The sequence below is a fragment of the Tenrec ecaudatus genome, chromosome 11 (assembly GCF_050624435.1).
Source record: "Tenrec ecaudatus isolate mTenEca1 chromosome 11, mTenEca1.hap1, whole genome shotgun sequence".
Classification (NCBI taxonomy): Eukaryota; Metazoa; Chordata; class Mammalia; order Afrosoricida; family Tenrecidae; genus Tenrec; species Tenrec ecaudatus.
This window is the reverse complement of record NC_134540.1, coordinates 43790409-43804589: the sequence shown is the minus strand read 5'-3', so window position 1 is coordinate 43804589 and position 14181 is coordinate 43790409. Positions and strand designations below refer to the sequence as shown.

At 37.8% G+C, this 14181-nt stretch overlaps 1 protein-coding gene across 1 annotated transcript; it reads right to left on the bottom strand.

The window, feature by feature from the left end:
* Positions 1–869: 869 nt before the first annotated feature.
* LOC142461615 (ubiquitin-ribosomal protein eS31 fusion protein-like) lies at positions 870–1381 on the bottom strand. The gene has a single exon (XM_075563570.1). It carries the CDS (start codon positions 1347–1349, stop codon positions 870–872), a length of 480 nt encoding a protein of 159 aa, XP_075419685.1. The 5' UTR covers positions 1350–1381.
* Positions 1382–14181: the final 12800 nt, after the last annotated feature.

The following is a 14181-nucleotide window of genomic DNA, read 5'->3' as shown; positions in this document are numbered from 1 at the left end:
CCCCCCTTACTTTAGGACTTGCCAGCTAGAAAACGTTTCTCATTACTTTAGGATGTCAGTGCCAGCTTGGGGGCCTTTCATGACATCCCTCACTTTCACCTGCTCATTGCTCCTTTGAGGGTTGTAATGCATGGAGGTGCCTCATAAAATTAACATAAACACTATACTCACAAATACAAATGTATTATAGCTAAAGAATAAAAACCGTAATTAGCATAAGAAAGAAATACATGGGCAGTGTCTGGGAAGTTTCCCAACAGGAGCTTCCACTTAGAAATCTCCAATAAAAGAGCTTCTATTTGCCAAAGAAGGCACATAATTCTCCCTCTGCCGAACAGGAAGCTCTCAAAGCCTCTGCATTCAGAGACTTTGTTGGCTTCCTTACATAATAATGAGTAATTAAGGCCTTATTGCCCATGAAAATCAGTGCCCTTGGGTAGATTCTGAATCACAACAACCCTAGAGGCCAGGATAGAGGAGAACTGCCCCTGTGGTTTCTGAGCTACCTCATTTTTCTCCCTGAGGAGGTTCCAACTGCTGAGTTTGTGCTTAGCTGCTCAGTGCATACCCTACTGTGCAACCAGAGCGCCTTACACAACCAGGTACAGAGAAACCCAGGGTTATCACTAGCCAGGAACAGACCTTTCATTGGGGGTAGGGGGACGGAGGGAGGACATTCATTATCATACAATAATATGTTCTGGGATTTTTTCCTTCCTCTTCTCTTCAAAATTCTATTTTTTTCTACAGTTGCTCTAGTCAAGTATTTAGTTTTGGGGTGGTTTATTTCTCAATAACTGAAAATCTTTATTTTCTTATTTCTAATGTTTTAGATCTTTTTGTTTCTTTTTTTTAAATGTTCATGACCTTTATTCACAAGTACAGTTACTTGTCTCTGGTTTGTTGAAGCAGTAGGTCAGACAGCACTTGCCGCAGTAATGCCTGTCGAAGTGGCTGGCCATGAAAACTCCAGCACCACACTTGTCTGAAGGGCACTCTCGCCGAAGGTGGCTGCTTTTGCCATTTTCATCCACCTTACAGTATTTTAAGATGGCCAGCTTAACCTTCTTTCTCTTATGCTTGATCGTGGGAGTGGTGTAAGACTTTTTCCTCTTCTTAGCACCACCAGGAAGTCTCAGCACAAGGTGAAGAGTGGACTCCTTCTGAATGTTGTAGTCAGACAAGGTACGTCCATCTTTCAGCTGCTTGCCAGCAAAGATCAGCCGTTGCTGATCGGGAAGAATTCCCTCCTTGTCCTGGATCTTGGCCTTCACATTCTCTATCTTATCCGAGGGTTCGACCTCGAAAGTGATGGTCTTCCCCGTGAGGGTCTTCACGAAGATCTGCATCCTGGCGGCGGCCCCACCGCAGATGGCGGATCAGAAAGCCTTTTTGTTTCTTAAATTAATAATTCTGTTAATCATGGTTCTTTGTTTCTCTTTTGGAATATTTTTAAACATACATATTTTTAAATTACAATGGCATTGTTCCATTAAAGTTATTTTCTTAGATGTTGTATTTCTAAGGTATCTTCCTTGACATTTTACTTTCTTGCATATTTTATAATTCATATAATTCATATTCGTGGTCTCTATTTTCATTGATTTCTCCTGCTTTTGAAGTATGTAAAAGTTACTACTTAAATCCTGGAGTATAACTCTCAATATAATGGAATCTTGCTGCTGCCGACCTCTAAAATGTTGCAGCTATAAAATGGTTGATTTATATGAAAATTTAGGCTTTCATTATGTTATAAATATCAGGGACTATGAAAGATGAACTCTTGGGAGATCTTCTTGAAGAACACTGGCCAACCAAGAAAATAAAAAACTAATTTGGTGAGAAAAAGTCCACGAAAGTTACACTAAGGAATTTTTCCTAACACAAAAATACATCTGATCATTCCTCAAAAGTAGCTAGAACAATCCGTATTTATCTTTATTCAGGAAGCATTTATTTATTGGAAAGGAGGAAAATGGGTCACAGGAAACTAGCTTGAGGTCCCTCAAATGCTAAGTCTCAAAAGAACAGGTTGATCTAGTATACAATACTCTAGCAACAATGAAGTATTTTTCTCACATTCTTTTGTTTTCTCCTATTAACATTGTTCTTCTTATTCTTCTTCATCCACATGGAATATTTCTCCCAGGTAAATTTCAGGAATCCTAGTTATGTTTAAGGAACATTTGTGTATACCTCATGAGCAGAATATTATGAGAATTTTTGACTCAAGTCAAGTGGCAACCATGTCCATTTACTCTGACTATGGAATGTTAAAATGAATGGCTTACTGAAATGGTAGATGGAATACAATTTAACACATACTTTAAAGCAGTTTTAGGCAAAAGAAGATAAGTGTATATCATCAGAACATAGGGTTTGGGAAAAGAGCAAATTCTTTTGTTATTTAAAAAAATAAGCAAAAAGCTGTATACTTTAAGGATAATTCCATTTACATAAAAATACTCCATATAATATAGCTTGATTTGACATGCTTTTTTTCTCTAAGGTACAAACAAGAAAACTAAATTGGTCTTAATTGTGTCTTGTTTAACATGACCATTTAGATTAGAGAGACTTTGCTAATCTAGATGTGTTTCTTCAGTTATAACTTTTCTTTCTTTTTTTTTTTACCATGGAACTCTTTTTCTTATTTGTAATCTTTTTTATTTGTTTGTTTTATTTTGTTATTTGAAATCTTTAGCGTCTGGAATGATTTCAAGTTGACATTTTCATCTTTTAAATGGCAAGACTGATGCTATAATTACACTGGTAGGGCTCTGTGAGTGTTCAACTTTTTACAATTTTCAACCCACAATATTTATATTTTTCATTCATGTACAAAGATAACAATCATTGTTACCTCACTCCATTTCAGTTCAAGAGAAAGGATATAAATCTAATAGATATGAGTAGCAAATTTCAACAGAAATATAAAATTTTCCTGGATGTAACTGATTTAAAAATTTTAACAATAATGTGACACATTTGAAACATTTTAAGAATTGTTTTTCTTATTTTATGGTTAATTAACCAGACAATACATGCTAGACTACCTCAGTTAAAATGGGAAAAGTCATTAAACATAATTTAAAGTATGTGAATTCCAATCATGAATATATATTTCTTTTAAATGATTAAAGAGAGCTGTCTAATGTATATCAATCCCTTGGAACATATGGAATTAGGGCATATAAAACATAACTATATGTGTATTGAATTAGAATATTTTTCTATTGAATTAAAAGATCTAGTCAATATTTTCTCCTCTAACTTTTCCCTATAGTCCTTCCTGCTGCACGACCAGCCCTGGACACATTCATTATTAGGGCTACTTGTGGAACTCTGAATCAGGCTGGATGTCCACACACGCACAGCCCAGAATGCGTTCTCTCTGTAAGTGACTCATAGACTCCTATATTCTCTACTGGTTTGGAAAGAAAACAAACGCATCCACTCTTCACATCCTATCATAGTACTATGTGACTCTTGGTATAGTAGGAAAAAAATGTGATTAAAACACATTGTGCACACTACACAAGTAGACATTTAGAATATCATTTGGTTGGCTTTATACATACATGCAAATGTGCTTGAAGTTTGCATTTCATTCTAAACATATGGTCAATGTTTCAGTTGGAGATATTTTGCATGTGAAAATTAGCTGTAAGATGTGCCAAACCGCATGTCAAACTGTCACTCCTTGTCCAGCCATGCGTGGTTTATTTGTGTAGATTTGTCTAGGGTTGGTTTCTTTCTAGTGTGTTTATTCTAGGCTATTTGTGAAGATTGCACTTCAAGCTGTACACCAACTGTTATTAAAATTTGAAATGATATAAGAAACGTTTTACATTTTGCACATTGCACAGTTTTTGCATTTTCTTAGATTAAGCCCATCAACCTAATGACACAGAAACCGTCACTTGATTCTACTCGAAAGGGAGTCAACCATTTTACTATGGAGTGCTAGAAATCTAAAAAGTACCTATTAAGCAGAAATATAAAAATGTAAAATTACTGTTTTAGGACCCATTCTCTGTCTAGATCCATACATTTCTAAAGGATGTAGTTCTGTCTCTCTACGCTTTCCCTGAAAGAATTGTGGCCGCTTGGAAGGATCCTATTTCCAAGGGCGGCCTTGGCATCATAGAAGAACTCAGCCCTGTTCCTTTTCAGTATTCTTTGAGTTTAGCAAAAAGAAAGAGGAGGGATGGCGCCAGGCAGGGTGGTAGGGTGGATAGGGTCAGGGATTCAAAAGAGACTCTTGTAGGACAGTCCTTTCTGCCCTTACAGAATGAGCAGGGATATTGTGAGGATGGAAATGTCTGTCTCAGGGTGCTTGGTGGTGATGGAAAAACATCTCTGGGCATAGTTTTTTTTGGCATTCTTCTTACCAATACAGTTTATTATCTTCTTGAAAAATCTGCATTATAATTCCTCACAATTGTCTTATGCACCTCAAGAAATTATACTAAGGTGGGACTTCGGAATCTGGGGGTAAAATGTCACCATAATCTTTTGAGTTGACCTCTTTGCCTGAATTCATCTTTCAGGTCTTCCCTATCTTCTTTATCACACTTGCTGTTGCTAAAAACTATTGTTTCATGTGTGGTAGCATTCTTACACATTTGTTGCAAAGTTTGTGTGATTCAAGAAGATGTTCACTTGAATTTTGTTGAACATTTAAAAAAAATCATTTTATTGGGGGCTCATACAACTGTTATCACAATCTATACATCCAACCATGTGTCAAGCACATTTGTACATTTGTTTCCATCATCATTCTTAAAACATTTTCTTTCTATGCGAGCCTTTAGTATCAATTCATTTTCCCTCTCCCTCCCAACTTCCCTCCCTCATGAACCTTTTATATTCCCCCTGATCTTAAAATTATTATTTTTTATTTCCCATTACACAATTGTAATTCGCCTTCGGCTGAGGTGATGCCAAATCATAGCAACCCTACAGGACAGGGTAGAACTGCCCCTGTGAGTGTCTGAGAATCTTACTCTTTAAAGGAGAAGAAAGCCCTTAATTCTCCACGGAGTGGCTGGTGGTTTTGAACTATTGGCCTTGTAGCTAGTAGCAGTGTAACCACAGCAGCAGAACAGCACCACATGTATCCTTTGTGTTTATTTTTTTTCTCTCTTTTGGAATGCATCTTAAAATGACTGAGCCCAGTCATGGAAAAACTTGTCGGCAGCCTGCACAGATCAGAAGTTCATTTTGAATGTATTTTGCTTGTAAGTTTATGTGTGAGCTAGAAATCTAGTCAGAAAGCAATACTTTTTGACTCACTCTACTATGTATGTCAGTAGAAACAACGTAATGTTCTGTTCTTGTATTCAGGAGGATTAAAATGCTTTTTGTGTCCATTTGAGGAGCTTGAAGGCAGTTTACATTCCACATTGGCACTTAGATTTAAAGGTTTCAGGATTTCAAAGATATTACTGTAAGGGTAAGTTTATGGGCTGGGCGCTGGGCAACTTCCCTGTGTGAATTATCATTGATTGCCTCACCCTGTGCGGTGACTGTCAGAGCCCTGCTGGAGTGCTGTAATTCTCATGCTCCACGGGAGCCTCGGTCTTATCCAAATCCCAATGGTACCAAACTGAATTGATGAAATGACCTGGAAGGCCTAATTAAAGCTGTTCAGCTCAAATGTATTGATGTATTACATCTATTACGGCTGGGTTCAATAGGTCCACCCTGTGAATGCTGCCACAGCCTGTAAAGCAAACTAAACAGATTGAATAAATAATGCTGCAGGAAGATACAGCAGCAGAACCAAAGCATCGGAGCGCAAAATGCAACAGGATGGCCTGTGAACTCTTCATCATCTTATCCATCATAAATTACTTTAATCTGTATTATGTCTGCATGCTGACCACCCGTATAGAATATTAAGATTTAGCATAATCTTTGAACCTATCACAAGAGCTAGAAAGCCTTGGTCCCGTGGCGGTAAAGATTGCGTGGCAGTAGCATAAAATCAATGTGGTTTTACTTGACTTTTCTTTACAATTCCTTGTTAGGATCTTCCTCACTCTTTACCTTCCAAGAGAGTTGTTTTGTACAATGGGTTTATAGATGTTTTTAAATTTGTTTAAAACATGTACAGTCTACTTGTTAACTTTTTTTTTCTTCGCAGAATTTGAATTTTATGAGATTTCCATAATTTTTATATCGTCCTGGGCAATAACTGGTTGTGTTTAGGAATATGTAATTAGAGGTTCTTTAAACACTGTCTTCCATTTTTCCCTCATTCAGATACAGCATTCAATATTAGTGAAATCATCCTGGTTGCACTGCAAAAATAGATTTTGTAATGCTATTGGAGCAATGAGTTGATGATGCTATAAAAAAAGGAGGAGGTGCTTTTCCTTAAAATGTGTATATTACAACTGTTCAATATTTTCCCAAAAATAAATGTCAAAGGAAAACAATAATATTGGGTATTTGGAAAATTCCACTTTTTTTTTTGCAATGTAAGTCATGTTGAACTGCAGATTTGTTTTTCTGACAGCTGGCCTGACATCTTCTGGAAGACATTTAATGCTGTGGTTAATCGCCTTGGAATGGATTCAAACTTTTGGTGACCCCGCAGGAAGAGTCAAAATGCCCTCTGTAGTAATAATTTCTTTAAGAAATAATAATACCATACTAATCCTAAGGAGTTTTTAAGGAAAGTTGTCACAACTCTGCCAAGATGCTATTCTGCGCCATTTTCCCCTGAATTCCACCCTTGACTATATCCCATGAAGGACCTGGGTTGTGAGAGTTTCTGCAATATCCTACAGAAAAGCAGGAAATGTTGAGGAAATATGTCATGTGCTTATAGGTACTATTCAGTCCAATATCCAAAGGTCAGGCAGAGGTGAGCCAAAGGCAGGGTGCAGAGTCATAAGCCAAAAATGTCCACGTCACCAAAGCTCAGTCAGAGAATAGAGGTATGGTTTTCCCAGTAAGGCAATGTGTGCCACCAAGTGTATGGTAGGACCGGTATATGTCCAAGGAAACAAAGGTTGGTGCGTTGTATCCTCTACTGAGGTGGAGTCTCAAAGATGTCCCCAAGCACTTGAAGGATATAGCCTGATTCACACACCTCTACAGAGATCACATCTTAATCCCACCCTGATCTTGACTATTAGTATAGTAGAAAATACCTTCCACAATGGGACTATAGCAATTGGGATTCTGTGTCATAGACTAGAACAACTTTAGAGCATTTTCTTACTGTAAAATTTACTAAAGTAGCTTTGTAGGTCTTTTCTACGACAGAAAGGCCTATTAACAGAGCTTTGGGCTAAGTCCAGTCTCAAAACTCTAGTGTAACAGGCTTCCTTGGGAATTGGATTAGGTTATCCAAATTGAAAATTTAAAGACCAAAATTAGGCATACTTCATATCACTCTCCAGTTAGGAATTCTATTCTGGTTTTTTTAAATCATTTTATTGGGTGCTAGTACAGCTTTTATCACAATCCATACATACATGCATTGTGTCAAGCATATTTGTACATTTGTTGCCATAATCATTCTCAAAACATTTGTTTTCTACTTGAGTCCTTGATATCAGCACCTCATTTTCCCCTCCCTTCCCACTCCCTCTCCCTCATGAACCCTTGATAATTTATAAATTATTATTTTGTCACATCTTACAGTGTCCGATGTCTCTCTTCGCCCACTTTTCTGATGTTGGAATTCTATTCTTAAACTAGCAAAGACAGATATATGAGTTTTCTCTCCAGGTGGATTTCAATGTCTATTTCCCAGCCACTTATCTGAAGAACCACAAGAGTGATATGTTATAGCACTTTACATCATACTTTCCAATCATTTAAATATAGCTGTGAGTATTTTTCTTCAGTTTCTTCTATGTCTAGGAAAGGACTGGAATTGCAGGATCCTGGGAGGCAGCTATAGATTGGTCATTCCACCACTGTTCCACTGACAATCTCTGATATTAAGTTCAGTGATTGCTCACTTGATCAGTGGTTCAAATAGACCAAATATTTCATGGGAGAAAGGTGATGATATACACTAATGTAAAAATATACAGTCTCAGAAACCATATAGAGTTGTTCTCCTCTGTCCATATAGGGTCACTGTGAATTGGAATCCAATTAAACAGTGGATTGACTGGAGTTGGTGTCTTAGGCTTAGTTCTTTAGAGATACATATGCATATATCGACGTAGAAATTTGTATCAAGAAAATTGCTCACATAGTGGTAGAAACAAGCAAGTTGAAGCAAGAGTCCTAATAATTATATTTGGGCTGGCACCTAAGTAAGGGTATTGCATTACAGCCTCATCATACCCACTATGGACACTTACAACAGATTGGCTTTGATTACATTGTGTATTTTCAGGTCATGGGTGATTACTACATGTTAACTTCCCAACCACTGAGAATCTTGGTCCATCCAAGTTGACTAAAGTATCAGATTTGGTCACTTCTATATTTTTCTTTCAAAAATGATTAAGTTACAAGAAGTTTTTTCAGCTTATCAAATAATTTTGTTTTTAGAGAAAAATTATTTACCATCCTTTTTAAACCTATTTTTCATCAATTCCATTCTAACTCATGGCTCATGGTGACCCCATTGTAGAAGAGAACTTAGCTCCTTAAGGTTTCCATGGCTTACTTTTTGAAAATAAATCATCAGCCAATTCTTTATAGAGACACCTGTGAGTAGACTTGAACCTTCCAACATTTAACTAGGAGGTGAGTGAATTCATAATGGACATAGACACCAAGCAACACACACACACACACACACACACACGAGGTAAGTACTCTAGCTCAATGTTGATACTCCAACTCTATTTGTTACTCTGAGGGGAATGACAAATTCATGAATAATGGTGTCCCATTCATCATCAAAAAGAAACATTTTAAGATCTATCTTGAAGTAGAATGATATCTGTGGTAAGATGATACTCAGAAGCCTAAAGTGATCTATATAATATATGAACTATTATTCAAATTTAGGAATCAAACCACTAAAGTCAATGATGATGAAGAAGATGAAGAATTTGTAGTAACATCAACAAAGTAAGATCTATTTGGGATATGTTAATCTGCATCATAAATACAAGACAATATTGTTTGTTGAAAGTGAAGAAGACATGAAGCATTTACAGATGAAGACCAAAAACTATAGTCTCAGTATATATTGCAACTCAATGTAAAGAAAGCCAAAATCTTCACCAATGGGCTTAGACAACATCATAATAAATGGAGAAGATTGGAGTCATAAGGATTTAATTTTACTTGGATCCAAATCAATTTCTATGGGTGCAGCAGTCAGGAAATCAAATGTCAGTCTGTGCTTGGCAAATCTGCTGCAGAAGACATCATTTAAGTGTTAAAGAACAAGAAATATCAGTTTGAAAACTTAGGTGTGCCTGACCCAAGCCACTGAATTAGCAATTTCCTTAAATGTGTGTAAAAGCTGGACAATAAATAAAGAGAATTGAGAAGAGTTGGGGAAGTATTGTGAAAGAACATTAAATATTCAACCACCACTGGAAGAAGGAGCAATTCTGTCTTGAAAAACAGCCAGAATTCTCCATGGAAACAAGGATTGGCATACTTCTTACCCCATATCTTGGGCATCTTATTAGGAAAGATCAGTTCATGCAAGAGGCTATAATGCTTTGAGAAGCAAAAAGTCAATGAAACATGAAAGAACCCTTGAAAAGATGCATTGACACAGAGGACTTGGGAAACTTTTTTTTTTTTGCAAAGGGCCATTTGGGTATTTATAGCATCATTTACTGGTCATACAAAATCATCAACCTAAAATTAACCCACTATACCACCCCTTATGTGATGGTGGGACCTGCTCCCCAGCTTCATTTTCTCTTTGCAGATAGAAAGTGTCCTATCATAGACACATTTTGAAATTTCCCCTTTGAAGACGAAGATGATACCATTCCTCTTGATTCTATGATTCCTGACATAGATTTTCTGATTGATATTGCATTGGTCATGCTATTCATTTCAGCTCACTAACACCTAGGATATTCATGTTTATGCTTTCCATTTCATTGTTTACAACTTCTGATTTTCCTCAGAGTTCTTCAGAGAGTCAAGAATGGCAAGACTTTGTCTTACATGTTTTGGATTTACTGTAAGGAGAGACAAGTTCCTGGAGAAAGACATTGTGTTTGGTTAAGTGGAAGGGTGGCTAAAAAGAGGAGGACTATCAATGAGATGGATTGACAAAATGGCTACATCCATGGGCTCAGTCAAAGGAACAATTGTCAGGATGGTGCAGGACCATGCAGTGTTCCATTCTATTGGAAATAGGGTCATTGTGGGTGGGAGCTGGATCAATGGCACCTAACAACAGCAATTTTCCTAGATTCATTGAACATTCTAAATTTCAGTTATTAATAGATGTGGGAGTTACATCGTTTCATGTCAACTTGAAGATACATAAATGTGTATGGGTGGTACTTAAATGGTAGGTAAGATTTATTGTGAATCCAACATTTATTCATGGATCTGTGCTTTTTAAAAATAAAATTTCCGTATATTGGGAATTAGTACATAGGTCATATCAGTCCATAGTTCACTCACGTCAAACATAATTGGACAATTGCTTCCATAATTCGTTTCCAAACATGTTTTTCCTTCCTGGAACTCTCATCATCACCCTCTTAGCACTCCCACCCCAATAAATCCCCCTTCCACCCAGACACTTGTTCTATTTTCTTTCCCTATAGGCTCGACAGCCTTGGGTTTCACTTACTGAAAAACACAGGAAAATAACACAGTTTCAAGCGGTTGAGCCCCAATGGTGACACTCCTTGGAGATACACCCTAATAAAAACAAGTATAAGCAGAAGATAACAGAATGGCCATCACAGGATTGCCAGAATAATAAGTATCTTAATAGAGTGTTGATGTTGAAAGAATGTGTTAGTCTGACAACCAATAGTACACCATTCTCCTTACAGCAGTTTTCAGCTTCCTCGTGCATTTCCTTGCTTAAATCTCAGGTTACAAGTGTGTCTGCAGTAGAGCCTAATTCTCCCACTGGAGTTCCCATCTGGGGTCTCACCAATGCAGTCTCTGGAGCATGACATGTCCCCAAAGATCCAGTGTCCCAGTGTTCCAAGTGACTCCACCTGGGTCATGGGGATAACCCCAGATGCCTTAGGTAAATTCAGCCCACCCTCTGCATACCACTAAAACCCTCTCCACCTAATGTTCCTAAGAGCATCTTCAGTCTCTCATCTCCCCACCTAGCGATTAGCCCGGCCTCATCTCCCATCAACAGACTTGAGCCTATATTCCCCCAAACTTGACTATTCCCTCTCCCCTTTCCTGCACTGCCCCTCCATCAGAAGCCTCATCCCTCTAACAGGGCTGCCTCCCTCTCTGGAGGAACTCACCACAGATCCACATGACAACCACTCAGCAGAGAGCTTCCCCAAATCATTTGATTCCAGCTATTTGAGGTGCCCTTCACCCAGGTGACCTACACTATACTTACCTGGAGTGAATGATATGTGATTCATTGGCAATGGTCCACCTCTTTACAAAGCTCTCTGGTCCCCAGCTGGATAGCCTGCAAGCCTGAGTTTGTGCCCATTTTGCTGAGTGTTCCTACCCTGGTGGACTCATAGAGTATTTGTCCTTTTGAGCTCGACTAACTGCACTAAGCATAATGTCTTCCAGATCCCTCCATAACCTGAGGTGTTTCATTGCTGGTTTTTAGGGATACATAGTGTTCCATTGTGTGTTTATACCAGAATTTTTAAAATTTATTCTTCTATTGATTGGAAATTAGAGTGTTTCCATTTTCGTGTTATTGTGAACTGGGCTGTAACGAACATGGGAGAGCAAACTTGCAATCATGATGTTTCTTATTTCTTTTAGGTAGATGCCCAGTAATGGTCTAGCTAGAGCACATTGTAGTTGAATTGCCATCTGTTTTAGGTATCACTATAACAGCTTCCACAGTGGCAGTACGTATTTACAAGTACAGTGGCAGTGGATAAGAGTTCCTATCTCACCACATCATCTCTAATATTTTCTGCTGTCAGTTTTTTTTAAAATTGGGATACAGTAATGCATGTTAGGTGGCATCTCATTGTTGCCTTGACCTGCATTTCCCAGATAGCTAATGACCGGGAGCATTTCCTCATGTGTTTATTAGCCTCTCGGATGTCATATGTTGTGACACAGATGTTCAGGCTTTTTGCCCACGTCTCAGAGGGCTATTAGTTTTTTTTTCTTGTTGTAAGCTCATAAAATTCTGTATATGTGAGTAATTAGTCCATTGTCTCTTATGACTTTACTAAATATCTTTTCCCAGTCCAAGGAATCTTTTTTACTCTTTTAATAAAGTCTTTTAATGTATACAGGTGATTTTTTGGGGGGGGTACCATTCATTGATTTTATCTTCTATGGAGTGTGTTCATTTTGCTATCTCAGACAGCTCATGGGTTCCCTGCACCAGGGCACATAGATTTGTCCCAATTTTCACATTGATGATCCTGATATGTTTGTGTTACATCAAGGTATTTGATCCACCTTTAGTTTGTTTTTATGCATGAAGTGAGACATGGGTCTTATTTCATTCTTCTGCCAAGTGGATATCGAGCTTTTCCAATATCATTGATTGAAGGAGGGCATCTATTTCCTAGTTAATGGTTTTGGGGGCCTTTGTCAAAATCAGCTGCCTGGGTTTTCTGCCTGATTCATTGGTCTGAATATACATCATTATACAAATATCATGCTGATTAGACAATTATGGTGGTATAGTAGGTTTTGAAATCAGGTAGTGCCACTTGCACTTTGTTCTCCTTCTTGAGGAGTTATTTGCCTATCCTGGGCTTCCTTTTCCATAAGAAGTTGGTAACAGTTTTTCTTTCTTTGAAAAATGGTACTGGAAATACATTAGGAATTGCATTGAATATGTAAATTGCTTTAGGTAATATTGACATTTTCACAATATTGAGTCTTCCCATCCACAAACATGGAATATATGCTTCCATTTGCTTGGATCCCTTTTGGCTTCTTTTAGGAATGTTCTGTAGTTTTCTTTATACACGTCTTTGGTTTTTCTGGTTAAGTTTATTTCTAGGTATTTCAGCTTTTGCGTGGTTATTGTGAAGGTACTGATTCCTTCATAGCTTTTTTTGTATTCCCATTGCTGGTGTATAGAAATTCTAGGAATTCTGCTGGTTTCTGCTAGTTAATCTTGTATTCTGCTACTCTACTAAGCTCCTCTATTGATTCCAGCAATCCTATTGTGGACACCTTGGGGTTTTCAATATATAAAATCATAGTGTCTGCAAATAGCAAAAGTTTCACTTCTTTTCCCAATCATACACCTTGATATTTTGCCATTGTCTTCGGCATTGGCTAGGGCATCCACATAATGCAGAACAGAAGTGAACAGAAGAGGCATCCTTGTCAGGAAACCTACTTCAGTGGAGATGTTTTCAAATTCTGTCCACTGAGTGCAATATTGGCTATTGGATTTTCATATATGGTTTTGGTTGCAGTGAGAGTTTCCCTTTCTAGTCCGATCTTCTGGAGAGTCTTTAGGAGGAATAGGTGTTGGGTTATGAAATGCTTTTTGTGCATCAATTGATATGATCACACGGTTGTCCTTTGTCTTGTTGATGAGGGAGATTACATTATATCCCTGGTAAAAATCATACTTGGTCATGATAAGTTATTTTATTGTTATATTGTTGGATTCTATTGGAGAATATTTTGTTGAGGATTTTTGCATCTACGAGGAGAAACCCTTCCCCCCCAAAAGAGTTGGGGGAAACAATAGTTTTGCTTGACAGAAATTTCATATTATGCATTTTTCCTGTTAGGCGAGCACCAAGCAACCCACTCTGAGTTAGTGCACCCAGTGGTGTCACCTGGGAAGGTTCTCTCTGATTGCAGTGAATTCTTTTGTAAAAACAGTTTCACTTGAATCTCATTTTCTTTATGTGCTAGCCAATATAAGAGAACAGCATGTCGCTCTGAAATTTTGTTTCCTGCTCAGAAAAAATGCCACAGAAAGTGCTGTGATGCTGAACACAGGTTGTAAGGACAGAGCTATGGGAAACACTCAAGTGTACAAGAGGTTTTCTCATTTCAAAAGAGGTGAAATGTGGATTGATATCAAACCTCATTCTGGCCATCTGTCAATATCAC

Bases quoted from the DNA above. Each gene is read 5' to 3' on its own strand.
- LOC142461615 (XM_075563570.1), bottom strand. From the start codon at position 1,349: ATGCAGATCTTCGTGAAGACCCTCACGGGGAAGACCATCACTTTCGAG.